This window comes from Pseudophryne corroboree, chromosome 5, assembly GCF_028390025.1.
Source record: "Pseudophryne corroboree isolate aPseCor3 chromosome 5, aPseCor3.hap2, whole genome shotgun sequence".
In the NCBI taxonomy this organism is placed as follows: Eukaryota; Metazoa; Chordata; class Amphibia; order Anura; family Myobatrachidae; genus Pseudophryne; species Pseudophryne corroboree.
The window spans coordinates 350522784-350549797 of NC_086448.1; the positions used below are offsets into that span (position 1 = coordinate 350522784).

At 46.4% G+C, this 27014-nt stretch overlaps 1 protein-coding gene across 5 annotated transcripts in view; it reads right to left on the bottom strand.

Annotated features, from left to right (window-relative positions):
• Window positions 1–27014, bottom strand: part of IKZF1 (IKAROS family zinc finger 1) — a 211568-nt gene that overhangs the window by 95321 nt on the left and 89233 nt on the right. Inside the window, exon 1 of one of the 5 annotated variants that reach the window (XM_063922633.1) lies at window positions 9816–10403. The exons of the other annotated variants lie outside the window; for them this stretch is intronic. Coding sequence (XP_063778703.1) covers window positions 9816–9906 — 91 coding nt within the window. The 5' untranslated portion in view covers window positions 9907–10403. Of the gene's footprint in view, window positions 1–9815; window positions 10404–27014 lie in introns of those variants that run through there. 5 annotated transcript variants of the gene reach the window in all.

Genomic DNA, 27014 nt, shown 5'->3' on the forward strand with positions numbered 1-27014 from the left:
TCCTAGAAAATTATTTACCGGTAGGTATCAAAATCCTGTTTTCTCATATGTCCTAGAGGATGCTGGGGTCCACTTCATGACCATGGGGTTTATACCAAAGCTCCAGTATGGGCGGGAGAGTGCGGATGACCCTGCAGCACCGATTGACCGAACTTGAAGTCTTCATCGGCCAACGTGTCAAACTTGTAGAATTTTGCAAATTTGTTTGACCCGACCAAGTAGCTGCTCGGCAAAGTTGTAATGCCGAGACCCCCCGGGCAGCCGCCCAGGACGAGCCCACCTTCCTAGTGGAATGGGCCTTCACCAACGTATTTGAGCTGTTCTAACGACAAATATCTTCAAAGCCCTAACCACATCTAGAGACTTTGACTCAGTGAACGTGTCAGTAGCCACTGGCACCACAATAGGTTGGTTTATGTGGAAAGATGAAACCACCTTTGGAAGAAAATGTTGACGAGTTCTCAACTCTGCCCTATCTTAATGGAAGATCAGGTAAGGGCTCTTGTGGGACAAGGCCCCTAATTCAGACACCCGCCGTGCGGATGCCAATGCCAAAAGCATCACCACTTTCCAAGTGAGAAACTTCAACTCTATCTCTTGTAGAGGCTCAAACCAATCCGATTGAAGGACTGCAACACTAAGTTAAGGTCCCATGGTGCCACTGGAGGCACAAATGGAGGCTGGATGTGCAGAACCCCTTTTACGAAGGTCTGAACCTCTGGAAGAGAGGCCAATTGTTTTTGGAAGAACACTGACAAGGCCGAAATCTGCACCTTGATTGACCCCAATCAGAGGCCCGCCTCCACACTAGCCTGCAGAAAATGGAGAAAACGTCCCAACTGAAACTCTACCGTAGGAGCCTTCTTGGATTCACACCAAGACACATATTTTCTCCAAATACGGTGGTAATGTTTCGACGTTACTCCTTTCCTGGCCTGAATAAGGGTGGGGATGACTTCCTTGGGAATACCCTTTCGGGCTAGTATCCGGCGCTCAACAGCCATGCCGTCAAACGTAGCCTCGGTAAGTCTTGATACACGCTCGGCCCCTGCTGCAGCAGGTCCTCGCGAAGAGGAAGAGGCCGAGGATCTTCTATGATCAACTCCTGAAGATCTGGGTACCAAGCCCTCCTTGGCCAGTCTGGGGCAATGAAGATTGCTCGAACCCTTGTTCTTCTTATGATCCTGAGAACTTTTGGGATCAGCGGAAGTGGAAGGAATACATACACTGACCGGAATACCCACTGGGTCACCAGCGCATCCACTGCTATTGCTTGAGAGTCTCTCAACCTGGAACAATATTTCTGAAGCTTCTTGTTGAGACGAGATGCCATCATGTCTATTTGAGGAACTCCCCAAAGACTTGTCACCTCTGCGAAGACTTCTTGGTGGAGGCCCCACTCTCCTGGATGGAGATCGTGTCTGCTGAGGAAGTCTGCTTCCCAGTAGTCTACTCCCAGAATGAATATTGCCGACAGAGCCTTTTCATGTCTTTCTGCCCAGAGGAGGATCTTCGTTACCTCTGCCATTGCCGCTCTGCTTTTCGTTCCTCCCTGCCTGTTTATGTACACGACTGCTATTACATTGTCCGACTGGATCTGCACAAGATGATGAACTGTGTAGCCACCACAGGAGCGAAATCCTAGCTTTTGACGACAGGATTATCTTCCGGTGCATGTGTAGGTGGGATCCCGACCACTTGTCCAACAGGTCCCACTGGAATACTCTGGCATGGAACCTGCCAAACTGTATGGCCTCGTAGGCCGCCACCATCTTCCCCAACAAGCGAATGCACTGATGGATCGACACACTTGATGGTTTCAATATCTGTTTTACCATTTTCTGGATTTCCAGAGCCTTTTCCACCGGAAGAAATATTCTCTGAACTTCTGTGTCCAGGATCATCCCGAGAAAAGACAATCTTGTCGTCGGTTCCAACTGTGACTTTGGATAATTTATGATCCAACCGTGTTGTTGGAGTACTGACAGGGAGAGTGTGATGTTTTGTAACACCTGCTCCCTGGATCTCGCCTTTATCAGGAGATCGTCTAGATGAGGAATTATATTGACTCCTTTTTGACGCAGGAGAACTATCATCTCTGCCATCACCTTGGTGAATACCCTCGGCGCCGTGGAGAGACCGAAAGGTAACGTCTGGAATTGGTAATGGCAATCATGAACCGCATATCTCAGATAAGCCTGGTGAGGAGGATAAATGGGAACATGCAGGTAAGCATCCTTTATGTCTACAGACACCATGTAGTCCCCCTCCTCCAGACTGGAAATCACTGCCCTCAGTGATTCCATTTTGAACTTGAATCGTTTCAAGTAGAGATTCAGATATTTTAGGTTTAGGATCGGTCTGACCGAGCCGTCTGGCTTCGGAACTACAAAAAGGCTTGAATAAAACCCCTCTCCTGTTGTGACAAAGGTACCAGGACTATGACCTGATCCAGACATAATTTTTGGATTGCCGCTGTTACTGCTTCCTTTTCTGGAAGAGAAGCTGGCAAGGTCGATTTTAAAAATCGGCATGGGGGAACGTCTTGAAACTCCAGCTTGTACCCCTGGGATACTATCTATAAAACCCAGGGGTCCAGGCCAGACAGAATTCAACCTTGGCTGAACAGTTTGAGACATGCCCCCACCCGAGCGGCCTCCCGCAAAGGAGCCCCAGCGTCATGCTGAAGACTTGGCAGAAGTAGGCGTAGACTTCTGCTCCTGGGAACCTGGAGCCGCTGTGGACTTTTTTCCCTTTCCTTGCTTTTTTTGTATTTATTGGGCCGAAAGGACTGCATGTGCGGGTAATATGTCTTTTTTGCCGGTGCAGGCGCATAGGGCAGAAATGTCGATTTACCTGCGGTAGCCGCCGAGACTAACGCATCCAGTCCATCGCCAAATAAGGCCTCACCTTTATATGGGAGAGCCTCCATATTTCTTTTGGAATCTGCATCTGCGTTCCACTGGCGAATCCACAACGCCCACCGAGCCGATACTGCCATGGTAGCGGCTTGTGAACCCAAGAGTCCAATATCTTTCATCGCTTCTAGCATGTATGCGGCAGCGTCTTTGATATTCCCTAACTTAAGGGGTATCTTATCTTTATCAATCGTGTCAATTTCTGATGACACGCTTTCTGATCATTTTTCAATAGCGCGACTCACCCACGCACAAGCAATTGTGGGCCTGAGCGGCGTACCATTGGCAACATAAATGGATTTCAGTGTAGTCTCCATTTTGCGGTCTGCTGGCGTCTTTAGTGAAGCCGTGCCAGGTGCAGGGAGAATTGCCTTTTTCGTCAACCTGGATAGAGCACTGTCTAACACAGGGGGTGACTCCCATTTTTTCCTGTCCTCCACCGGGAAAGGATAAGCTATCTGATTTCTCTTTGGAATACGAAATTTCTTTTCGGGATTCGAGTATTAAGCTCGTGGGAAGGAGGGAAAGTGACCTTGGATTTCTTTTCTTTATAGAAATAAGCCCCCTCCTGAGGTACAGGAGTGGCTTCCGTGACTTCCAGAACTTCCCTTATAGCTACAATCATATATTGTATATTTTTTGCCAATTTCTAATCTATTTCTCTGGAGTCACTATCGTCGACACAAGAATCAATGTCAATGTCGGTATCAGTATTCACAATATTCGCAAATGGTCTCTTATGTGACCCAGAGGGGTCACCTGCGGATGGAAGAACAGAGCCCTGAAAAATCACATCCTCCACAGATTTTCTCCAGCACTCAGCATGAGATTCAGACTTATCTAATCTCCTATTAATATGATGCATACTATCACGTATTTCTTTCACCCATGCAGGCTCTTGGTGTGCCGGCAGCGCCACCACATTACAACTCTGTGTCCCTAAAATGGTTTCCTCCTGGGAGGAACTCCCTGCCTCAGACATGTCTTACACACGTGTACAACACACACTCACAGACACACTGGGACTTATAGGGGACAGACCCACAGTAAAATCTGTCAGAGGGACACAGTTTAGGAGCAGCCAGTTCAGAACCCAGCGCCAAAGAAAAAATCCCTGTGCCGCATACCTTGTACACAGAGACAAAATCACTGTGTCGCGTACTCCGTACACAGAAACCTTTAAGCACTATTATATTGTGCACAATATGTATTAGCACCCAGGCCCTCCCTTTTTTTCACCCTGATACTTGTTCAGAAGTGGAGGAGGACCAGCTTCTTCTCTGCAGTCTGTGAATGAGAGAAAATGGCGCTGAACAGTGTGCTGGCTGCCTGAGGAGGAAGCTCCGCCCCCGCAATGGCGCGTTTCTCCTCAGAGATTTTTCACATAATATTTATACTGGCGGGGGTAGGGCTGTGCCTTGGCATCTTATGCTCCCTTTTATAAAGTTTACGAGGTTATTTGCTGCCCAGGGCGCCCCCCCAGCGCCCTGCACCGCCTGTGTATGTGTGGGCAGCAATGACGCGCTGCGCTCCCGCCAGCCGCGCGGTACCTCAGCCGTCACTTTGCTTGATTGAAGATCTGTCTTCTTACACTCACCTGTCTTCTTACTTCTGGCTCTGTGAGGGGGGTGACGGCGTGCTGTGGGAGTGAGCATCTAGACACGGCTAGCGATCAGTTCCCTTCAGGAGCTAATGGTGTCCTGTCAGCCAGAAGCAGAGCCATGAAACTCTTCAGGAAGTTGGTTCCTACTTCTGCCCCCTCAGTCTCACGAAGTAGGGAGACTGTTGCCAGCAGTTCTCCCTGAAAATAAAAAACCTAACATAAGTCTTTTCAGAGAAACTCAGTAGAGCTCCTCTGGAGTGCATCCAGTCTGCCTGGGCACATTTATAAAACTGAGGTCTGGAGGAGGGGCATAGAGGGAGGAGCCAGTTCACACCCATTGAAAAGTCTTAAGAGTGCCCATGGCTCCTGCGGAACCGTGACGTCTATACCCCATGGTCATGAAGTGAACCCCAGCATCCTCTAGGACGTATGAGAAACAACAAATGCAGAGGTGATTTACTTACATTCTGTGGGGGTCATTCCGAGTTGATAGCTCGCTAGCTAGTTTTAGCAGCCGTGCAAACGCTATGCCACCGCCCAGTGGGGAGTGTATTTTAGCTTAGCAGAAGTGCGAACGCATGTGCAGCCGAGCACTGCAAAAACAGTTTGTGCCGTTTCAGAGTAGCTCTGAACCTACTCAGTACTTGCGATCACTTCAGCCTATTCGTGTCCGGATTTGACGTCATACACCCACCCAGCGAACGCCCAGCCACGCCTGCATTTTTTCAGATACGCCTGCGTTTTTGCAAACACTCCCTGAAAACGGCCAGTTGACACCCAGTTAAGGCCACCTTCCTATCAATCTTTTAGCGGCCGCCAGTGCAAAGAAAAACTTAGCTAGAACTTGAGCACAACCACAAAGGGCTTTACACCCATACATCGCACATGCGCATTGCGGGGCATACGCATGCGCATATATTTCCTTTTTTTTCACCTGATCGCTGCGATCAACTCTGAATGACCCCCTATATTGTAAATGGAATTTGCATTTATTTTATATTGTGTACAAATAGGGTAATTGCCAATTACTAACACTGTCAAGCCTCATCCTTTAGAACATCATTAGGTTTAACCATACACTCAGTGGCGTAACTACTGCCCCCGCAGTCCTCGCGGTGGCTTGGGGGCGAGGGGCTGCGGGGGCGCCACTGACTTAGAACAGATTGACATGCGGACGAGCGTCCGCATGTCAATCTGCGGTCTCCTCTCCCTCCCTGCTGTGTTGGAGGGACACGGAACGCACATCGCGCGTCTCTCCTGTGTCCCTCCCTGGCTCTCCCCCGGCCGGTCTAAGGAAGTGCCGTTCGTGAGCTCTGATTGGCTCACGAACCGGCACTTCCTTTATTAGACCAGCGGGGGAGAGCCAGGAGGGACACAGGAGAGACGCGCGATGCGCTCCGTGTCCCTCCAACACATGGAGGGGGGGGGGCAGGCACTTGGGGCATATACCTGGCACTGTGGGGGGCAGATCTGGCACTTGGGGCATATACCTGGCACTGTGGGGGGCAGATCTGGCACTGGGGGCATAAACCTGGCACTGTGGGGGCAGATCTGGCACTGGGGGCATATACCTGGCACTGTGGGGGCAGATCTGGCACTTGGGGCATTACCTGGCACTGTGGGGGACAGATCTGGCACTGGGGGCATATACCTGGCACTGTGGGGGGCAGATCTGGCACTGGGGGCATATACCTGGCACTGTGGGGGCAGATCTGGCACTTGGGGCATATACCTGGCACTGTGGGGGGCAGATCTGGCACTGGGGGCATATACCTGGCACTGTGGGGGCAGATCTGGCACTGGGGGCATATACCTGGCACTGTGGGGGCAGATCTGGCACTGGGGGCATATACCTGGCACTGTGGGGGACAGATCTGGCACTGGGGGCATATACCTGGCACTGTGGGGGACAGATCTGGCACTGGGGGCATATACCTGGCACTGTGGGGGCAGATCTGGCACTGGGGGCATATACCTGGCACTGTGGGGGCAGATCTGGCACTGGGGGCATATACCTGGCACTGTGGGGGGAAGATCTGGCACTGGGGGCATATACCTGGCACTGTGGGGGCAGATCTGGCACTGGGGGCATATACCTGGCACTGTGGGGGCAGATCTGGCACTGGGGGCATATACCTGGCACTGTGGGGGGAAGATCTGGCACTGGAGGCATATACCTGGCACTGTGGGGGAATATCTGGCACTGGGGGCATATACCTGGCACTGTGGGGGAATATTTGGCACTGGGGGGAGCAGGCACTGAGGGGGCATATGTGACACTGTGGGGGAATATCTGGCACTAGGGGCATATACCTGGCACTGTGGGGGAATATCTGGCACTGGGGGCATATGTGGCACTGGGAGCATGGCCCTAGCAACAAGCACTACCCCCTAGCAACGAGCATGACACCCAGTGCATGAAACCCCTAGCAACGAGCATGACACCCTGAGCATGAAAACCCCTGGCACCGTGCATGGAACCAAGAGCATGAAATTCCTGGCAACGAGCAGGTAATTTAAAAGTAATTAGAAGCCTTACTGTAGAACTTAATGTGTAATGGGCATTACGGTGTGTGGCATAATGTATCACGGACATTGCGGTGTGTGTCATAATGTATCAGGCATTACGGTGTGTTGTATACTATATCACGGGCATTGTGGTATGTGGTATAATGTCTCAGGATCATTGTGGTGTGTGTCATACTGTGTCACAGACATTGTATGTGCTATAATGTATCAGGGGCATTGCAGTGTGTAGCATAATGTATAACGGGCATTGCGATTCCTGTCATAATGTGTCACAGGCATTACGGTGTGTGGCATAATGTGTCTGGGGCATTACAGTGTGTGCATATTGTGTCATGTGCATTATTGTGTGTGGAATAATGTCTAAGGGCCATTGCAGTATGTGGAATAATGTATACTGGGCATTACTATAAGGAGGAAAAATGACAAATAATGTAAGGGGCAGGAATCAGGATTATTTTTCTTTCCTGTGGTGGCCAACGTCTGGGCGTGCAGGTTGCAAAGCTGGGGTATAAGGTAGTCTTTTCCTGCAATGCCACGCCCTCCACGCAAAGCCACGCCCATTTATACAAAGCCACACCCCCTTTTTGCCGGCGCGCGCCTGCGGCACGCGCATTTTTCTACCTTTGCCAGTGCCAATTACGGGGGTTATGGGGGGGGGGGGGGGCGCCGAAGGATTTTTTGGCTTGGGGGAGAAAAATTTCTAGTTACACCACTGCATACACACTTGTTATGCCTGACAGTCTGGTGTTAGTGATATAGTTTATGAGCTGGATGAATGTTAAGATGCACTGGACTTCCATATGAGCCGACCCTGATAAACTGGCTGTTACTACATTAGAGCACAATGCATACTTGCCGACATTCTGGCTGCTCTCTGCAGGAGAGAGCAGCCAGGTCGGCTCAGCAAGGGGGCAGGGGAGGTGGGGAGGAGGTGGACCGGAGGCAGGACGGGGGTGGAGCAGGGGCGGAATGGGGGCGGAGTTTCGACGGCACATCCTTTAAGCCACGCCCCCGCTCTGTAATGCCGCGATCCCCGGCATTACACTGCAGGGGGCGTGGCTATGATGACGCGATTCAGCAAGAATCGCGTCATCAACTGCCCGGACTGCCCACTTTACACACTAAGTGGGCGGACGGGCAGGGGGACCCCTGATTCCGGGAGACTTGCCTGGGCTTCCGGGGGGCCGGGAGGGTCACCCGATTTTCGGGAGCCTCCCGGCCATTCCGGGAGAGTAGGCAAGTATGGCACAATGTATACAAACAGCCCCAGCTATAACATACAGAGGGAACTGAGATTCATCAGAGGTATGTATTCTGTACTCTTGAATGACATTGGGGGTCATTCCGAGTTGTTCGCTAGCAGATTTCGGTCGCAGCGCAGCGATCAGGCAAAAAAAGGCACTTCTGCTCATGCGTATGCGGCGCAATGCGCACGTGCGTCGTACTATTACAATGAACGATGTAGTTTCACACAAGGTCTAGCGAAGCTTTTCAGTCGCACTGCTGGCCGCAGAGTGATTGACAGGAAGAGGGCGTTTTTGAGTGTCAACTGACCGTTTTCAGGGAGTGAACGGAAAAACGCAGGCATAGCTGGGGAAACGTAGGTGTGGCTGGCCGAACGCAGGGCGTGTTTGTGACTTCAAAACAGGAACTGAATAGTCTGAAGTGATCGCAAGCGCTGAGTAGGTCTGGAGCTACTCTGAAACTGCACAAAATTATTTTGTAGCCGCTCTGCGATCCTTTCGTTCGCACTTCTGCTAAACTAAGATACACTCCCAGAGGGCGGCGGCTTAGCGTTTGCACGGCTGCTAAAAGCAGCTTGCGAGCGAACAACTCGGAATGACCACTATCGATATAAACTTTACTACTGATCTGCTTTAAGTAACAAGCCTACGTTACTTTTCTTGCTCATTTACTGAGCAATAAGCCCCAGTACCTGTTTTCTACCTTTAGCATCATATTCCACCTGCTTTCCAACCACTACAAAAACAATAGTTATACAATAAGAAAATACATTTCTTCACATGTCAAGCCCCCACCTGCAAACCCCTACTTCACCACAATTATTCCTTTCCTCTTTCGCTCCTGTAACATGTAAGGAAATTGCCAAACTATATAACATGTAACTAACTTGTCTCTTCATCCTGTTGTGCAGGGCTGGACTGGCCAAATGCCAGAAGAGCAAATAGCCTGTTGGTTCGGTCCGGTCACACAGAGATGAGCGCAGCCTCCCGACTCTGTTTTCGCTCACAGGTAACTAGTGTACAGAAAAATGGGGGAATGCCACAATGCCCTCTGACTTGTGGCACGCAGCCTCAGCTGTGGCCACAACCCCTTGTCGTGGAGGGATGCTTCACCGCCCCAATCCATCCCTGATGTTGTGTCAGACCATATTGTGCACCTTGGACAAATGTTGTACTGTAAGTCGGCACATTTAAAACCTGGAGAGAGATTTAAAGTTGGGAAGTGATGTGTCCTAGTTTAATGTCTACATTTTAGTGTAACCAAAGCTGATCAGTCTTGTGTCACGGCAAGTATTTCCTTGCATGCTAAAAAAAAACCCATGTATTCAATCTCTTGCATTGCAACGGGTGTGGTATGATTGGTTGACAGTCATCAGGCCTTAAGACATCAGGTCGAACGGTCAACATGCTACATATTAGCATGTTCAGCATGTCGACAGTGATCATGTCCACATTCCACATTCATCTTGTCTACCCTGATGAAATATCAACATGATAAACTGTGGTCTAGTGGATTCTTACCCTCTCCAGGTGGCAGCGGTGACTCCAGCGTTTTTTTCCGGGTCTCGGTGGTCAGGCAAAATGTGACCTCTGTATCTCCAATAACCATCATTCCCCATTGCCAGTTTCTTTAACCTGAACCATGTACATTTTGGCCACATTTTTCCTATACATCCTACTCTCTAACACCACAGTATAACCCCTCTCCAGCTGCACAATATACTCATCCCAGATCTATTGCTAACCATCTCTGTTATTGCCTTTTCTCACATGCACCTGCAGGAATTTACCAGGGCAGCTTGAATGAGCCTTATTCACCAGGACAACTTCTCTGTGTCTTAAGCTGGGTACATACTAAAGATGGTGTGTCTAGGCGACGGGCAGACGTGATGTACCGATAACCTGCATACACACTGCACAATGTATGTTGGCGCGATATATCTGTACTTCACGCATTTAACTGCATGCCGTCATCCGCAGAGTCAGCCAATCTGACGTGCAGAACAGCAGATGGAACGATCTTGTGCAACTGCATGACAACCGTGAACGAGCAACTACGGGTACACACAAACACAGTATACAGTATCATCCAATAACCCATAGGTTCTCAAACTCGGTCCTCAGGACCCCAAACAGCTTATGTTTTCCATGTCTCCTCACAGATTCACAAGTGAAATAATTAGTTCCACCATGTGTCAGCGAGTCAGTGAGTAATGAATACACCTGTGCATCTACTAGGTAACCTGGAAAACATGGACTGTTTGGGACCCTGAGGACCGACTTTGAGAATCTATGCCTTCGCACAGTGTTTCCCAATCCCGGTCACCAAGGCACACTAACAGTCCAGGTTTTAGAGAAATCAATACTTCAGCACAGATGGTTAAAGCAAAGTAACTGTTGTACTAATTAAGTCACCTGTGTTCAAGCATTAAGTAAACATGTATGACATTAAGGAAGGAAATAACAAAATAACATGAAAAGGACACGATAAATGGTTGAGGAAAGACCGGGGGGGGGGGATGGAGACTATGGGTAGACTATCTTCCATTTATTTACAGTCATTAAACAAGAGAATGAATCCCATAACTGAGGAAAATGTATTCTTGTAGGAGCATTATACCGAGGGGAGAAGGGAGACCTTTCTTTAGACCAAGGAGTGTGGTATACATGGAAGTTTCTTTAGATTCTAACCATGGTTTACCAGGTGGTTGAGAAGTTTAGGAGTTTACCCTGTGAAAAATAAACAATATCGCCCATATTCATATGCTAATCAATCTTCTTAAATCAGGCTCTAATGGAAGGAGGAGTTGTTGCTCTCCAAAGAACCGCAATTACAGCTTTTTCTGTGTTATTTAGGTGTTTGAAGAGATATTTTTTTATAGGTATCAGTAATTGTGGTGGAAAAGTTTAGAAGCCAAAACACCGGTTCTGTAGGAACATGTCCTCCCAGGATTGATGCCGAGTATTTAAATACATCAGACCAAAAAAGGAGAGTGAAGGACAAGTATGGATATCCTTAAAACTTGGATTGTTAGCAGGGGCGCAGGAATGTTTTGTGGTTGGGGAGGCATAGTAAAATATACGTTTTGGTGCTCCCCCTTGATTCACATCCCCCCCCCCATCTTCCTTGTGGGTAGCACTTACCTCCGGCTCCTCGCCGAGACTCCTACTGTAGAAAGGCTGCCGCCACATCCTGCTGCCACTTGTCCTGTCCTGGTCGGCTCTTCAGGGATGCATTACTGGTAGGAGTCGTGGCCATGCTGGGACATCCCCGACTCCTCCAAGTACTGCATCAGTGGTGAAGAACCGGACAGGACAAGGGGTAGCACGCTGCGGCACCGGCGGCAGACTTTTAAAGCAGGAGTCTCAGTGGGGATCCAGAGGTAAGCACTCCCCAGCACCTGCGCCTCTTTCATGTTTGGGGGGGGGGACATGCTGCCCCCTTGCCTCCCCCCTGTTCCTACCCCACTGATTATTAGCAATTTTACCTACTCTCCCGGAACCTGCAGGAGACTCCTAGTTTTTCTGGTAGTCCAACTCCTCCCCACCCCCAGAAGGGTGGGTGCTTCTTATGAATCCTGCCCACTTTCATGATTTACTTGTATGAAATGTATACTACTCATTGTCAAATTTAAAACAAAAATTAGTAGCTATAATGAACGATGACAAATGGCATGCCTTGTATTTTACCAATGAATGACATTCAACTGAAAAAAAAACCCATCCATTTATTTTCAGTTAAACAAATTACACCTGAATAAAAGTAAGTAGAAATAGGAATAAGAAATGAGGAGTCCTCTATCTCATAACATGCACTGCTTCCCTTCCCCTGACAAGAACAAGAAACACTGTGGTTTGCATGTTGTCCTGTAACTGGATTTCCACATCACTGGCCTATTGTATAAACAGATGAAGAGGAACAAGCACAAATAATGAAATATAGGATACGGGAAAAAGAGGAAGCTTAGGCTGCCCAACTGAAATGCAGAGCTAAGGAGAAGTGACAGAAAAGGAAGCATACATAAGGAATAGCTACAGTGGCTGTTTTTTATAGGATATTTGGTTTTACTTCGCTTTACTTACTGTACATAGTTACCAAGAGTGAAAAAAAGACTAAGGTCCATCAAGTTTAACCTGTTATAAATTCTAATTGTGTGAAAGCTGCCAATTTATTAATACTATTACCAATTCCTTTCCGAACCCAATAAAGGCAAGCAGATACATGATCTGGATCAATCCATCCTATAATGTCTGGATCGATCAATCAATCAATCAATCAATCAATCCTATAATGTCCTCTACAAATAAGAAAAGGATTCCATTCATTTTTAAATGCAGTTTTATAACTTTTCCATCACCACATGGGGCAATTCCGCTGCTTACAGTACGGGTTCGGTATGGATGACTGGCAGACTGGATGCCGGCTGTAAATATCCCAACAGCCGCATCCCGCCCGCCAGAATGTCAGTAGCAGGGTGAGTGCTAAGAGTACTCTTGCGGTCTTGCCACACTGCGAGCTCGGTGGCTCACCACAGGATCTATTCCCACTCTATGGGTGTCATGGACACCTACGAGTGGGAGTAGCCCTGTAGCGCCGGGATTCTGGCTGGCGGCACTGTCGCTGTCGGGATTCCGGCGTCGGTATCCTGACCCCGGGATACCGACAGCCGGTAAATGAAACAGATCCCTACAGTACATACTGTAACACTAACACCTTTACAGTAACTCTACTATATAGAAGATAAAACATTTGCAATTTATGATTGCTTCTGCTATGTATACAGTAGTTCTTAGTATGAAAAGTCAATTAGGGAAATCTTTTTAGATTAATACGGGATGTATCGGAATACCAACAGTCGGGATTCTGACGGTCAGAATACCGACTGATCGCGGTAAGTATTTTAACCCTAACCCTACTTCTACCCCTAACCGACCCTCTCTCACAGCCTTATTCTAACCGTTCCCTCCCACTTCCTAATGCTATAGCCCCCCCCCCCCTCACAGCTTAAGCCTAACCCTCCCCCTAGTGCCTAACCCAAAACCTCACCCAAGTACTTACCATCGGGATACGTCGGAATTCTGACCGTTGAGACTCCGCTGTCAGCATTCTGTCGGGATCCCGACCGCATCCCATTTATATATATTCACTTCTAATGCATCTTTTTCCAAAGTAAACAATGCTAGTTTGCAAAACATCTCTAAAATAATTTAACCCTTCCATGTATTTTATTAATTAGGTTGCCCACCTCAAAAAAAAAACAAAATGATTGGTCACTTTCTTGTTATACTATGTGCATGGGCAGCCAACTTTGGTGGTGTATAGTACTATTTACCCAACAAGGGATCCAGTAAAGTCCTTTTGTGGCGTAAGGTCCCATGTTAAAGGTAAAGTAACATGACAGGGGTGTAACTCCCAGAGGCAATTGAGACACACACACACACACACACACACACACACACACACACACACACACACACACACACACACACGTAGTATGGTATACTGGCGGTCGGGTTCCCGGCAACCAGCATACCAGCGCCGGAATCCCAACCGCTGGCATACCGACAGCCGGAGCGAGCGCAAATGAGCCCCTTGAGGGCTCGCTGTGCTTGCCATGCTGCGGGCACGGTGGCGCGCTACGCTATGTATTCTCCCTCCAGGGGGGCCGTGGACCCCCAAGAGGGAGAAGAACTGTTGGTATGCCGGTGGGCGGGATTCCGACGCCGGTATGCTGGTCGCCGGGAGCCCACCGCTCGCAAAGTGAAGACCACCCGGGGGTGAGCACCAAACTCCAATTTGCATTCGGGCGACTGAAGTGTACTGTAACATGATCTTTCTCTGGCTTTGATCTTTTGGCTTATTGCTGTATAATAAATAGAACCCAATTAAGCATTATATTAGGATAAAAATGGAAAAGATTAATAGATGATGTTGTCCAAATGTGACAGAACTTTATACCTATTTCAGAGTAGTACAATATACGATAGTTGGCAATGTTTTAAGTACTGTGCATGTGTCCCAATTGCTACCGCACTAAGGCACAAAACAAATTTGGATACAGGGAGGGTGGATTTTAGAGGGCTTTCCTGAGAGGTAACGGTGGGGTGGCTAGGCAGACACTATTGTATATTATTATAATCATAACATCATGGCCTTCCTCCTTGTGCAAGGACACAATTCACGTCAGCATGCAATATTGGGTGAAGATGCCAATCTCAAGCTTGAGCTATTTGAGGCACTGTGCTAGCAGTTTAAAAAAGAAAATCCTACCCTTAGTAGAAGGTGTGTGTGTGTGTGTGTGTGTGTGTGTGTGTGTGTGTGTGTGTGTGGGGGGGGTCTACTGGCCGGACCATACTTGCATTAGGGGACTCACCCCCTGAATTAATAAAATATACACTTTTTTGTCAGATAACTTTTTGCTATTCAACTACTGTTCATCTTAAACCATACTTGCCTACCCTCCCGGAATGGCCGGGAGGCTCCCGAAAATCGGGTGACCCTCCCGGCCCCCCGGAAGAGCAGGCAAGTCTCCCGATTACAGGGGTCCCCCCCTGCCCGGCTGCCCACTTAGCGAGTGAAGTGGGCGGTCCGGGCAGGCGATGACGCGATTCTTGTTGAATCGCGTCATGCAAGCCACGCCCCCCCACTGTGTAATTCCGGTAATTGCGGCATTACACAGTGGGGGGGCGTGGCTTGCATGATGCGATCCAACAGCCACGCCCCCACCCCTCCTCTGGTCCGCCCCCGTGCCGCCTCCGACCCGCCCCCCTCCTCACATCAGCTCACTGCCCGCCCCCCCTGCTGAGCCGACTGGCTGCTCTCTCCCGGAGAGAGCAGCCCAAAAGTCGGCAACTATGTCTTAAACTCCTGGGGGTATAACTGCGGGTTTATAGAGGTAGAGATTCTAGCTATTATGGTCTAGAAGGTGCTAGATGAATGATAAGTAGAATCTGATTGGTTGCTATGAGCAACATTTCCACTTCTAGAAACCTGCACTTCAGTGTATATACTCCTTACAGTAGCTTGGATTGAATCCACACTAACAAAATATGATAGGATTTTAAAAGATGGAAAGTTCTAATTAATTTCCACAAGTCAGTCATTATGACACCTTAGCTCCAGTATTAATCCGGGCCTTTTAGGGGTTACTACAGAACAGTGCTACCATGCGCTGACTCGCAGACTTCCGTACTGTTCAGTTCTGTATCACATGATGAGTATCCACAAAGAAATGTAGTCACATATCCCAAAACATATGCTGCTTTAGGCTTGAGCCATTGCTAGTAAAAAGGAAGCTGTGCAGTTAAAATGTGACAGGAATGAGTACATGGACACATGAAGTGAAACTTTTCAGTTCTTCCTATTATTATGATCCTCCAGTGTTACAACAGCTGTAGTCCAGGACACCTGCAAATACAGTGTTGTAAGGGAAAATGCCTCTGTGCTAAATATCAGAAGGCTTATTTAATAAAAATGAAGTAAATTGTACAACTATGTTACACCAAGGGTATACTATGTTGTATTATTGCAAGGCAGATAAATAAAAACATTACTGTTTGTTTTTAAGATGTATTGGTTGTACTGTGTTACTGACCGCTTTTCAATCATGACTGGGATATCTCCTTACACTTGGCAAACTCAGGCAGGGATAAACATCATATTAATTAATAGCAACCAGATGGGGCAGGGATTTTATATGTAATGAATAATTGAATACTTACCATATTAAGCTCCAGCCCCACACCTTTAGGTGTTAATAACTATGATGCCGAGCTCTACCTCGGCTCAACTATATACGGCTAATCTTGCTGATGCAGTGTTTCCCACCTGCGTAGATAGAAGCACTTCAATACAATGTGCAGTTGCGATATGCTCTGTAGACGGCATTATGCCTAGAATTATGGTGGAGCAATATCGCTTATTTTAATGCACAAAAATTACTTTAGTAATGGCACATATTACACCATACTTGCCTACTTAAGCTCATTTAAGGGGAATTATGGTTGATAGTAAGGGATCAGTATGTATTACCAACGGTCGGGATGCCGGCCGTCAGTAAACCGGCAGCGGGGCGAGTGCTAGAATGCCCCTTGTGAGTGCTAAGCGCCAGGGACGTGCGGTGAGGTAAATGTCTCAGGAGGCACTGGCTATTACCAGAGACAGATTTACCCACAATCTAAGGGTGCATGTGGGCATTATACAAAGGTGCAGCCGTATACTGCTGGAAATTTGATGAGAGATGTGCGGAAAAGATAGGCAGGGGAGGCACTGTGTCATCTGCTATAGACTCTTTACTCCAGCATTCTGACTATAAAAATTATTAGAATAATACAAAGAAGATATTTATAATATATTCCTTGTATTTTTCATATACTATACATAGACAAAACTCTGGTGTATACTTTAGTATGACAGGAAAGGCTCTGCCTCACCTACCTCACCTCACCACACTAAGCACAGCATGTTGCCAGAGGGCATTTGTGTATGGAAGCCAGGTGCAATCCCCCCCCCCCCCCCCCCGCCCCCCCCCCCCCCTGCCCCCCCCCCCCCAAAAAAAAAAAAAAATGACACGATCATTGACATTGAGTCTGAAGCAGAATTAGGCCCAGTATGACACTGGTTGGCTCAACAAAAATGAGTCCTCTGGCAAAACCTTCACTGTTTTAGGCTGAAATTGGGGGGTGGGAAAGACATTGAAACTTTGTTTTCTTACTGTTTCTCCATCCACTACATTAAGAACAATAATATTAATCACATGTTTTAGCATTACAGTCCTTGCAAGAAAAAACTATATCTAGGACTAGGAGGATTCTGTTTTAGCGAAAAAAGCCTGTCGATGAGCTGAGGTGACAAATTTTACTGAGGGGCTGCATTCCTGAGGCCCATAAGTAAAATCCGCCACTGGTCAGCACTTTGTAGATCCATCACATGTAGTGCTTACTGCAGACACCCTTCTTGGCAAACTGTCCACAAGTTCCTGAACAATAGCAGGTGGCAGTGGTGGCTCCAGAGGTGGGGCTGCAGCGCAGTCCAAAGTTCAAATAGGGGAGCACCACCAACTGCCAGTGAGTCAGTTTGGGATGACAGTTGGTGGCAGTATATGTGAACTCCCCTATTTGAAATTTGGACTGCGCTGCAGCCCCACCTCTGGAGCCGCCACTGGCAGGCGGTATGTTTTGCCATTCCGCCTTAAGGACAGTGACCAACTGCGACACCGAAGATGGTTGAGTCAGTCTAGAATGCACCTGTCACTCCAATTCATCCCAGAGGTTCTCAATGCTGTTAACATCTACACTCTGAGCTGGCCAGTCAATCCAGGTTACTGAATTTTCTGTATACCAGTCCAGCGTCACCCTGGAAACATGACATTGCGCAGCATACGATGATCCCCTTCAATCTCGGGGACTAATTTAGACCTGATCACTAGGGTGCGTTTTTTGCATCCCTGCGATTAGGTAGTCGCCGCCTACAGGGGGAGGGGGAATTCGCTGTGCAAGCGTGCATTTGGATGTGTAGCAGAGCTGCACAAACTAATTTTGTGCAGTCTCTGCGCAGCCCAGGACTTACTCTTCCAGTGCGATGATCAGGGCCGGAGAAGACATCAGAAACCCTCCCTCCAAATGCCTGGTCCCTCCTGCGTTTTTACGGACACTCCTTGAAAACAGTCAGTTGCAACCCACAAACGCCCTCTTCCTGTCAATCTAGTTACGATCGCCGGTGCATTTGGATTTTTCACACCATCCCATCGCTGACCGGCGCTCCCCGTTGCTGCAGTCTGTTGCGCCTGTGCATTGCGGTGCATACGCATGCGCAGTTCAGACCTGATCGCAGCCTGTAAGAAAACCCACAGCAGCGTTCAGCTTTTTCAGGCACGCCATTTCGTTAGCAAATGATCTATTCAGGTGATACGGTCGTTAGGTCGACACAGCTTAGGTCGACAGTCATTAGGGCGACCAATGAAGGTCGACATGCATTAGGTCGACATGGTCAATAGGTCAACAGGTCAAAAGGTCGACATGAGTTTTCATATTTTTTCCCATTTTGGGGATTTTTTCATACTTAAAGATCCACATGGATTACGATTGGAATGGTAACCTTGCCCGATGCATGGCGAGTGAAGCAAGTCATGTGAGGGGACACGGTGCACTAATTGGGGTTCCCTGTCACTTTACGAAGAAAACAATGCCAAAAACAGGCAAAAAACCCTTTGACCTGTCGACCTACTACATGTCGACCTAATGACCATGTTGACCTATTGTCCCTGTCGACCTAATGCGTGTCGACCTTCCATGGTCGACCTAATGACTGTCGATCTAAGTTGTGTCTATCCAACGACCCATACCCCTAATCAGTGTCCCTCTACCCATTTTATATCTTCACGAACACGTGTCTGCTTGCTCTTTTAAGAGCAAGCACTTCATATTTAGGGTTTATCGTCATACAGACTACACAAGAGGTCACCTAAATTCTGTTCTGCCCTATACCCTTTCCCCAGGGTTTGCTATTTTCTGGTTGAATTGCAGTGTTTCTTTGGAAGGTGCTAATCTGGAGAAAGCAGAACAATTTGTAACTCTTAGAGCATAGGTCTGCAAACTTGGTCCTCATTACCCCACACAGTGCATGTTTTGCAGGTCTCCTCACAGAATCGCAAGTGAAATAATTAACTCCACCTGCGGACCTTTTAAAATGTGTCTGTGAGTAATTAATACACTTGTGCACCTGCTGGGTTACCTGCAAAACATGCACTGTGTGGGGTAATGAGGACCGAGTTTGCAGACCTATGTCTTAGAGCAGAGGTTCCCAAACGCGGTCCTCAAGGCACCCCAACGGTCCTGCTTTTAAATGTATCCATGCTGAGCCACAGGTGACTTAATTAGCACCTTTGTCATTTTGATTTAACCATCTGTGCTGAGCCATGGATATACCTAAAACCTGGACTGTTGGGGTGCCTTGAGGACCGCGTTTGGGAACCTCTGTCTTAGAGGGTCAGGGGCATTAGCATTAATATAAGTTAGTGGTTCCTAACTCTGTCCTCAAGGACCCTAACAGTCCATGCTTTATAGATGTCCATGGTTAAACACAGATGGCTAAATCAAATTAACTGAGGTACTAATTAAGTTACCTGTTCTCAAGCACAGCTATCCTTAAAACCTGGACTGTTTTGGTCCCATGAGGATTGAGTTTGGGAACCTCTGACATACAGTAATGCTAATACACATCTGCTCTTCAGAGTTTAATACAAATTGTTTTTAATTGTCCAATGCAAATATTCCAAGATGAATATAATAAAATTAATATTGCATGGAATTTCCCAGCTCCTATGAAGGTACTAGCAAGTCAGTGTGACATTTTCTTATACCCCTGTTGCCTCAATGTGGATGGAGTGTTCCTATTAATAAATCCTCATGTTGAACAAATGCTGATAGCTACTATTACTGATGGATTTGTACCACAAGCTTCATAAATTCAAAACAATTAAGGGAAATATGTTTTTCAACAAATTTGCTATGCAAATTGGTATAACTTTCTTTATTACCTCATTACTTCTTCAACTTTCCAAAAATAACATTTCCTTCCCATCAGATCTTGATCAGCAAAATGCTACTTCTCTATAGTTATAATTACTTCAATTTTCATAAGCAGTATGGCAATCCTCACAAGAAAATGGAGAAGGGTACTTAGGAAAGTGAGTAATTCTTTCACACATGGAAGTCAGAATAATACATTCCCATTATGGTGTAAATGCACAAGTTATGTCTTTTCTTCTTCATGTTACTATCAGTAATTATCAACATAGCGTAAGCATCATTTTCCACTTACAACTACTATACATGGTAATTATTTCACCTGTGCAGTAATGGTTTCCAATATTCTCAAGTTTCCAAGAACATTTGTAGAATGGAAGCTAAGCAGTTTCATCCACTTCCACATTGCCATAGGCTGACTGACTGTGTCAGCGCTAGTCCCATCTGCCCTCATTATAATTTACTACCGCTTTAGGCTCTCACTGCACTTTTATTACACAACCCACCCCTACATACACAACCCTGTAGTCGGAAAGGGTCTGCACAGAGATCACGCTTTTCCAGTCTTGTTAGTATAGTCAGAACAACTAATGAATACTTGCCTATTTTTATAGAAGCATTTCAGAAAGATTATAAAGCGCAGTGTTAAAATAGACGTGTACTGCTCCTCCTCAGCATTGTGGCCGTGATTCTCATTATTATCTACTTGTTGGCGAAAGACACTGATACTTTACAGGGCCTGGTCATGTATTGTGTTCTACTCACAGGTGGTTCCATATAACTGGCCACAAGAAACCTTTTTGAAAATGCATGTTTCCACTTTCCTTAAAGATTACTGAGCCTTATAACCAATTCAGGGAAATGGCACTCTTCGGTTTCTTCTTTTTCCCAAGTGTATAACTACATCATGAGGGTAAGGTGCAACCAGGGAGATTGCTAGACTCTACAGGGAATGAGGGCGTCTCCCTGACATTCAGGTAAGACAGCCGGCAACGTGCGTCTCTGTGCACAAGACGACTGCTGAGTCATTACCATATTTCCGTAAGTACCCTGCTAGCAAAATCTGTGTGCACCTCTAAACCAGGCCCTAAGTCTTTTTATTTTGATCTCCCTTACAATTCTAAAATCCATAAAATGGGCAAAGCAAAAAAAGAAGAAGAAAAAAGGAGCAATTTTCCCATGGCAGTAAGTATGTGTCCTAGTTTAATACTAAATTCCAGTGTAAAAACAAAGCTGCTCAGTATTTATTTGCAGCATGCGGCAGACAGGTGTGGTTCATTAGATCGACATGCATTAGGTCGACATACATTGGGTCAACATTGTCATTAGGTCGACATGTACAAGGTCGACAAGAAAAAAGGTTGACATGAGTTTTTTGACTGTTTTTGGTGTCGTTTTCTTCGTAAAGTGATGGGGAACCCCAATTAGTGCACCACGTCCCCTCGCATGGCTCGCGCTTCGGGTAAGGTTACCGTTTCCAATTGTAGTCCACGTGGATCGTTAAGTATGAAAAAGGTAAAAAATTGTGATAAACTCATGTTGACCTTGTTGCATGTCGACCTAGTACATGTCGACCTAATGACCATGTCGACCTAGTGACCATGCCGACCTAATGCATGTCGACCTTCAGTGGTCTACCCAATGTATGTCAACCTAATGCTTGTCGACCTAACGACCGCCACCCGCAGAAGACAGCAGTTTCCCTGCAAGCAAAAGTATTGCACCCCTTGCATAGCAACGTGGTTTGTTCCAGGAGCAAATCAGTCCTAACCCTGACTCAGGCCCATATTGTGCATTTAGAAGGGCTTGTTTGATTAGATTAGATTAGATTGCCCAGAAAACAATCTGTACATAAGATGGCCAACAATCCAGAATCTCCTAAAACAGGTATCATTTGCTGATTCACTATTAATGAACAATAAGATACAGCAGTCATCTTATGGTAGAGCTGTATACGGGATGTAGTTATGTGACCATCACATTACCTCCCCCTACATCCCACCCCCTTACAATCCCGAAGGGACTATTCCCACTCAAGCTCGCAAGGGGCTTGCTGCACTCCCCCCCCCCCCCGCGCCGGCACTCTGCTGCCGGCATCGGTATGCTCACGTGTTATTACACACCCCTTTATATTGTACTGTTCAAATATGTGTTAGAAGCTTAGAAGGGAAAGGAGCAGGATAGTTACCTGAATTATGGAAACCTTGAAGGAAAAGGATATTGCTTAATTAAAAAATGACATGCAATGCAACAAAATTAGATATTCTGTCTGTTGGGAATACAGTATAAACATATTGTGTTTTAGTTTTGATTGATGTCCTTTTAAATGGAACATCCACACGCAGGTTTATTGCTACGTAACTAAAACTAGGGTCATAAGGGGTAATTCAGACCTGATCGCTAGGAAGCGATTTTTGCAGTCCTGCGATCAGATAATCGGCGCTAACTGTGGGAGTGTATTCTAGCTGTGCAAGTGTGCAAATGCATGTGCAGTAGATCTGCACAAACTGATTTTGTGCAGTCTCTGCGCAGCCCAGGACTTACTCGGCCGCTGCGATCACTTCAGCCTGTCCAGGACCGGATTTGACGTCAGGCACCCTCCCTTACAACGCTTGGACATGCCTTTGTTTTCCAGACACTCCTTGAAAACGCTCAGTTGCCATCCACAAACGCCCTCTTTCTGTCAATCTCCTTGCGATCGCCCGTGCGATCGCTTTTTTTGCACCATCCCGTCGCTATGCACTGATGCCCGGTGCAGTCGTCCGACGCGCCTGCGCATTGCAGTGCATACGCAGTTCGGACCTGATCGCAGGCTGTGAGAAAACACAGCCTAGCGTTCAGGTCTGAATTACCCCCATAGTCAGAACTTTGTGGGCTCCATAGCAACATTTTGAAGGGGCCCCTGTCCCACAGTTTATGGAGCGACAACTCCCTATTTAATTTTAGTAGTGCCCTAGTTAATGTAATTTATGTCACATTGTAGGGCATATTACAATGAGCAGGTCCAGGGGCATATCTAGCTATATTGTAAACCCTGAGGCAAAAGTCTGTAAGTGCCCCTATGTACCACCCAATGTATATAACACACATAAGTTTGACAGGGATGGTGGGCCCCTCTCAGCCCTGGGCTATACAGCAGTAGGGATGGACATCGGAAGCCCAGCAGCCACTGGGTTATTTATAATAGGTGCAGTGTGTGCAGTGCACATGGGCCCCTGGGGTACTTACCCTATGGAGTCCTGCGTACTTACTCTCTGGAGTCCCACGGCAAAGCAGCAGCGCTGCAGAAATCACTGAGAAAATGTTGCAACGCCATTTTCCCGGTGTTTCGCAAATGCACAGTAGGAAAATCACTGGATAAATGGCACCATTTTCCTGGAGATCTGCACATGCACTCTAGACCCTGGGTCAGCATTAGGGTCCCCTAGGGACCCTAGTGCCCAGAGCGACAACGCTGCCGCTGGCTAGAGAGGAGGGGGCTCTAACGAAGCCTGCACACTGGCCTCCTCCTCTCTAAATACGCCCCTGCAAGCATCAAATGATGGCTGGGCTTCCGCCATCGAAACATAAGATGTGATGGTAACTAACCATCATATCAAAAGTTGTCGATGAAAAAAGCAGTCATATGACTTGCGCATGCGCAAAAAAAATCCTGTTTGCACATGCGCAAAAGCATCTTGTGGCCATTCCCGATGTTAAACAGCTGAATTCAGCTGTATTTTAACATCGGATGGCCATTGCATCCACATCATTAGATGGCGGCTGCTATCGGAAATCCGCCATCGAATGGTGAAAACACTAACATCGGAAGCAAAACATTGTTGGTTTCAAACCATCGCTATCTGATGTCCTTCCCTGCATAGCAGCTGCACCTCCTGCACCTATGATATCTAAGCCCCTGTCTAGAACCCATATCTGTGTAGTATCTAGAACTCTTTAGTAGAACTGAATGAAAGTAGCAGTAAGAGATGGACATCATGTAAATATAAAATGAGTGCTCATGTGCTTTTATAAATGCTTCAATGCTGCGGGCTGGAAGTTGGGGAAAGGGTTTGGAAGAGACACTTCTGTGACTAATTATGGAATATATCCATCTTTTGTTTGCTTTTATTCTGAAAACAAGGATTTTCTTGAACGGAGTAAAGTACAGCAAGCTGTTAGGTTTACAATGCTGGATAATGGCTCTTAGGGCAAATGGTATAGCTTTTCACACTGTGTCCATATTATTGTATTATGTGAACTTTTAGTTGTGTACTTCCGAACCAAGCTTTAAGCCTTTAACGTGATTTTGGAGTCCTAGGTCTGGGCATTCTGCTAATGTGATTTAAATTCTGGCTATATTTTGCATACTTTGCATTCCCCTCTTTGAGTGAAAGAGAGACACAGCTAATGTGACATCATTCATAGGCATAGAAATACCGTAGGTTCTGTGGGTTGCACGAGCGTAATGTGAAAGACTTGTACACTATGGTACTGTATAAATTGGCAAGTTAGCAGCTGCAAGTTCAACTTTAATGCCGGATTATACAGCTTCGTAAATTACAGTAAATCATCACATAAAGCTGAAATAGAAGTGTTGGATTTATCATTGCAAAATGGGCCTTTCAATGAGGCTTTGTCATTGGTGTGCCAAAAAGTAAACTCAGATGTGCCAATACTATCTTAAGACCTGATTCAGAGATTTATACAATCCAAGCGCAGTCTTGTGCATTGAGATGCCTACTGCCGCCATCTCACATCCGCCACTTACACACAAAAGCAGAAACATCGGGCACACAACCATGGAACTTTTGAGTAAGACAATGCTGTCTCAGGCAGAGGGACTCTCCTAAGGTTCTGAGGGCTCTCCAGCTGCTGGTGAATTTATAGTGGCTGACTTTGATACGCCCAGAAAACAGTCCCAATGCACCTGGGTTTTTCTAGCCACCATCTGTTACCTCCCCCAAACACTAACCACCTTCCAGTCATTTTGCTCATAAATCCTCTATGCATGCGCCATCACTAATCAATTGCTGAGCACACTCAGTGCGGCTTTGGAGCATGTGCAGTGGCAAATAATCTCTCCACTGCGTACAACATTGGGCCCATAGTTGTTTACAGTATTCTCTCAAAATGTCTGGGACACTAACAAATTTTGGAGCGCTGCCCCAGACTCCCGAGAGTGTAGACCAGCCTCCTGGATCCCTTCCCACCTGCTCGACGGCAGTCAAGTATGATACTATCAGTTGACAATAAAACTGCCTGTTTACAATAGATACCAGTTATGGTAGAGGAATTTGCTCAATTTTCATTTATATTTCACATCTTGTTTTCCTTTACTGAGATATTTATTTTAGAAATGCTTTAGGAAAAATGTCGGAGCTAAGTATGTTGTGGGTCTTCAGGATGGGGCATTGCATATTTATCATAAGTCTCCTCACTGCCGCCTGAACCTTAAATATAAGTCTTATCACTTCCACCCAGACTTTTCTAATCCATTACTGACACACAGTAGTTCCCAGGAAAACCTTGCAGCTGAGCAGGTGAACCTGCGCACGTCATATAAAATAGTGTGTAGGTAGAGCTTGGTGATCTACACTCTCCATACTGAAATGTTTGTTGAACTTGGATTTAGTGTATTTTCTGTGTTTAAATTACTTTTTTCACTATATAATCTTACTATATTCTATTAACCTAAGAGTATGAGTAGAAGGTGAAATTTGCATCCAATGTCTCTAATAAGATGGATTGTGAAGTACACTTGCTCATTGTTGGGCATTAGGGGCATTTGCAGTAACAAAAGATTCCTGGGACATATCTATAAAGCCTGGTACTGTTCTTAGAAATGACAGCTATGCTAATGTTTAGGATTTGTTTTTCTAAAGATGTAAACTTTGAAACTGCAGATCCTGTTCTTACATGAAAACTAAAATGTGATAAAATAGAGAAACTTAGCATGCAAAAAACCCCAAGAACCACAGACATCTCAGGAAGTGCGTGAGTAAAATCTTAGCATTTGTAACTGGTCCAAAGGTAGGAAATACACTCACCAAAACGTTAGGACTGAGGACTGCTTCAGCACCCACAGAATGACACCCCTCAGCTATAGCTTCCAGACATTTACTATATATTTAACTTTTGACATTGTACCTAATTAAGAAAATAAAATTAAATTTGGCTGAATTTTGTACAGAATGGCTAAAAGAGCCCAAACACTCACTGACGGATGACGTAAAAGAATGTAGGAAGGATGGGAAACTGTTGCTCTTTTTTTCCATATATACATTAGTATATATAAACCTCTAAGTGTAACTCTTAATTTTTAGAAAGAAATTAATGCAAATGGTGTCTTAAATTTGAAACTACATTGTGTTTTGTGAATTACATTTGGAACTACTGTAAATTATGTTTGGTGCTATTTTTTAAAAAAACCCAAAGCTATCAATTACCACAGCTACAGTATAAAAGCTAAAAACAGCGTTCCGGATTAACTGAGCTGCTACTTCTAGTTAGTGGTGACCTGGGATCCAGCAAGGGTCAGTGCTGAGCATCTATGGGCATATAGTTGCACATACTGTACCAATTATAAGCCACCAGTATACAGGTGTAGCAGCTTCTTTTCCATTTCCGATCTCACACCCATTTAATCAGCCAAAGCCAATCAAACAGCCTTTGCTGGATACATACAAGAAGATTGGAATGCTTTTCATACAGTAACATGAATTTTTACCTGCATTTTGACCAATGTAATAAAAAACACTCAAACAGAAGTGAAACATGCCGATGTTTCTTCACTCATATGATTATTGTAAGACATAAATGACGCTAACTAGATGTGCATTTTAGGAGAAAATAAAGTAAAACATTTACAGTAAATTAATCTCTCAAGATTTATATGAAGCATGACTGTAAAAAAAAAATGTAAAAAATGAAATGAATTAAAGCATACCTCCCAACTTCGCCCGCCTTCAAAGAGGGACACACGCTTGGCGAAGCCGCGCGCGCAACCGAAAAGGGGCGTGGCCTATGGAAAGGGGGGGGGCTTCGCGTGAAGACCCGCGATCGCGAGCCACGCCCGATTTCGTCACTGAGGGGGCATGCCCCCTCTCCCTCTGTCTGCACTGAATAGACGCTAAGCAGAGCAGTGAGTGCAGGAGCCTCCCAACTGCCCCCCCCCCACCGCGGGACACTACGGCCCGCGGGTGGGACAGCGGG